Source organism: Loa loa (assembly GCF_000183805.2).
Source record: "Loa loa unplaced genomic scaffold supercont3.421, whole genome shotgun sequence".
NCBI classification, from domain to species: Eukaryota; Metazoa; Nematoda; class Chromadorea; order Rhabditida; family Onchocercidae; genus Loa; species Loa loa.
The window spans coordinates 16,550-20,257 of NW_018108601.1; the positions used below are offsets into that span (position 1 = coordinate 16,550).

The following is a 3,708-nucleotide window of genomic DNA, read 5'->3' on the forward strand; positions in this document are numbered from 1 at the left end:
ATTTCAAATTTTGACACAAAAAAAACGATGATAGGATTGTTTTAAACTCATGATTGAAATGCATTTGAAATATTCAAAATATTTGCTAGTTACGAGCATATTTAAAATTTAATTCGTTTAAATTGAAATTTTATTTTTTTTAATTTTTAAATTTTTATAAATTTTACAAATTTATATTTTACAATTTAAAAAAAAACTATTTAATTTCTTTATTTTTTCTTTTGCTACAAATAATTTCTTAATGTAATTGATTAAAATGCTATTGCATTTTCACAATCAATAATTGAAGATTCAGTGGAGTAGAAGGAATAAAATAATTTGTAGTATTAGTATCATTAATAGTTGTAGTAGTGGTAGTAGTGGTAGGATAGTAAGGTCATTTAAGCGGATTAAATCAAATGACAACAAATATTTGACTATTAGACTGTGTTTTGAAATAAGAAATTAATTGGTTGGGAATGAAATACTCAATTTATTTTGCAATATTTTGTCACAAATTTTGTCAATAATGAAATTTACAAATAGAATGTGAAAAAACAAAAAAAAAGAAAAGAAAAAAAGAAAAACAATTATTCAATGAGATTTATCGGAAATTAAAAACATAAAAAAAAATTTGAAATTAATTTTAAAAATTGGGCAAATATTTGGAAAAGTTTGAACAGATGATTAAATTTTATGTAATTTCTGCTTCATTGACAAAAAACGCTATGCATCATTTAGTTCAATTATTTCTGAAATGATTTTTAAATCAAATTGAAATTCTTAAATTTCAAACTTTCAAATACTGAAAATTTTCACCAATTTTTGATTCGTGCAATGTTATTTGTATAGCTAAATTTTAAATTGTATTAATTAATTTTGAAAATTCGAATTCATTCATAAATTTTACAAATCCAAATAAAATAGAACAAATGATTGAAATTTTAATATCATCCATTTCCAAAATTATTCGTATAATATACGTGAATATCTTTCATTTCATTAGCTTTCATTTATTTTATTTGCAAAATTAGCGTAAATATCGCTAATTACTACATCGTATTTTTAATTTTTGCAAATAACTTAAAGTGCTAAATTTATATATGTTAAAAATAATGAATTATTTCATTAAAAAATCGCCAATATTTTCAGAATTAAATAATAAACTCTAAAAATTTGATTTATTAAATTAATATTTTTGCTTTCATACTTGTATGAATAACAATTATTCATAGCTTAATTGTTATTTTTTTCGTGCAAAATATATTTTGTGGAAAATTTTAAAATTCAATAATTAATTGTATTATCATATAATCAAACAAAGAAAATTTTACCAAAAAAGAAAAAAGTTTTAGTTTTTATTTTGATTATCGTTTTTTTTTTTTTTTGTAATAAATTAATGATATAAATTCCTAACTGATATGTCTTTTCATTCCTTTTTTTTTTTTTTTTTGTTCATTCTTTCTTACAGATGTTCAACATATTTATTTGTTACAAGCAATTTTAGCAAAAAATGAATTAATTAATCTTGCCTAATTTTAAACAATTGCAGTAAAAAAATAAAGCAAAGAGAGAGAGAGAGAGAGAGAGAAAGAGAAACAAGGAAAGAAAAAAAAAAAGTATTACTTTTTTTACGGAACAAATATTCCTGTCAACCTTGTCTCAATGTTCTTTTACGCATTGGTATTTGAATTTGAATTGAATTAAAATTCAAATTCACCAGTATCATCTGTATTTGAATTTAAATTTGAATCTGTCGACATCATTTCTATTTGAAATGAATTTGAATTCGCATATTATTTTCAGTTCAAATTGAATTTCAATCCATGCATTCAAATATCACAAATATCTATGGTTATTTTAATTAAAAGATAAAACAAAATAAATGAGAATTTACGAAAAAGTTTTTTTTCACATCTTTCCTTTTCTTATTCAAAAATATTATTTTCATATAGGAAAAGCGAATTAAAAAAATTGGCAATTGAAAGAAATGGTATTAAATATATTAGAAATGAATAAGCAATTAATACCATTCGATTTCAAATCTTTTTTTTCTCAGTTCCATTTTCTTATCTCTCATCTTCGATCATTTATTTGTGTTTCATATCATTCGGCTAATATTTAATATAAATGCTGTTTTTTTTTTGGATTGAAATTTAAACGCAAAAATGAAATACCAACGATAGATTTATTGTTTAAACAATAACTAACATTTCATATTTTAATTAAATGATCTTTTTTAAAATTTTTTTTGATAAGTAAAATAATTTTTAATAAAAAAAAGGAAGAAATGCTTTTGATATAATTTCCTCAAGCAACTATTGATTTTCATTTTTAATTTTTCCACATTTCGTCTCAGTTAAAATTAATGACATCAATTGTCACAAAATTACAAGTGGGATTAGTATGGGATGAATTAGCTTTAACGGTTGAATGATTTGGCATGCATTAGTCAAATATGTTTCACTTTAGCTCAAATACAAGAAAAGCAAAATTTTCCCTGAAATTTTAAAAATTCACTCATCAAATAAATATAAAAATAAATAAAAAAATACTCAGTGTATTTTTGAAATTAAAATTTTAAAATTATATTTTTAAATTTATTTCTCATTTTCGTTAAATTTAAAAAGGAATGAAGTTTTTTTTTGATAAAATGAAGACGGATTTGTTAAATTTATGTATATATATATATATATATATTGCTCTTTTTTATATTTTCTTTTCAAAAAGTAATTTTTATTTAAAAATTTGTTTTAAATTTATAAAAAATTTAAATTTTTTTTATTTAAATTTTCAGGACGTGGTTTAATCAGTGAACGTTGTTCACATCTTTCGGTAGCATGTCGAGTACGAGTGGAAAATGATGCTATTGTATGGTACACTTCAAAATTATATGATCGTAATCAGTTAGCATGCGTGATGCGAAATGAATATGGCACGCTTGGTAAATTTTACATGTAACGTTTAAATACGTAGTATGAAATGTGAACTTACGTAAAGTAAATTTTACGTAAATTTTACGTAAGCTTACGTAAATTTCTGAACATAATATGATGTAAATCGATTTACGTAAATATTCCCTAGAATTTCACGTATCTTTTTTTTTCGTTCAGAATTTAATTTGTAAATATGTCTTGTTACTTAATCAATTTTATGGGCAAGTTTATTGCAATTTAAAATTTCAAAAAATTTAAATTTAAAGTAATTTAAAAAGAAAAACGAAAAAAACGCTATAAGGGAAAATAAAGGAAATAATGGCATATAAGAAATAAATATTAAATATTACAAAGAAAAAAGAAAATTTTTCTTTTTGTAACATTATTAATATGCTGATATTTTTAGAATTCAACACATTTTAGCATTAAATATTAATTAACATTTAAAGATTATTTATTTATTTCAATTATAGAATCACACAATAGTACCATTTGTTGTAATATTGAGAATTTTTATAACAGAGAAATATAACAAATGGAATTTTATTTATTATTTATCTTCAATAATAACAATATTCCCAAGGTGTAATAATAATAAGTATTGCTATTATACGAAATTGTATTATCGGTGGTAATGATAATAACAATAATAATAAAAATAATTAATAATATCGAAAGGATGAATAATAATAATAATAATAATAATAATAATAATAATAATAATAATAATAATAATAATAATAATAATAATAATAATAATAATAATAATAATAATAATAATAATAATAATAAT

The 3,708-nt window shown here is 20.5% G+C and overlaps 1 protein-coding gene across 1 annotated transcript in view; it reads left to right on the forward strand.

The window, feature by feature from the left end:
* LOAG_11986 (hypothetical protein) overlaps window positions 1–3,708 on the forward strand; it is a gene marked incomplete at both ends in the record, with an annotated part of 9,878 nt that overhangs the window by 2,894 nt on the left and 3,276 nt on the right. The window contains one exon of the mRNA XM_020448458.1: window positions 2,777–2,923. Within this exon, the coding sequence (XP_020301401.1) occupies window positions 2,777–2,923 (147 nt within the window). The remainder of the gene's footprint in view (window positions 1–2,776; window positions 2,924–3,708) is intronic.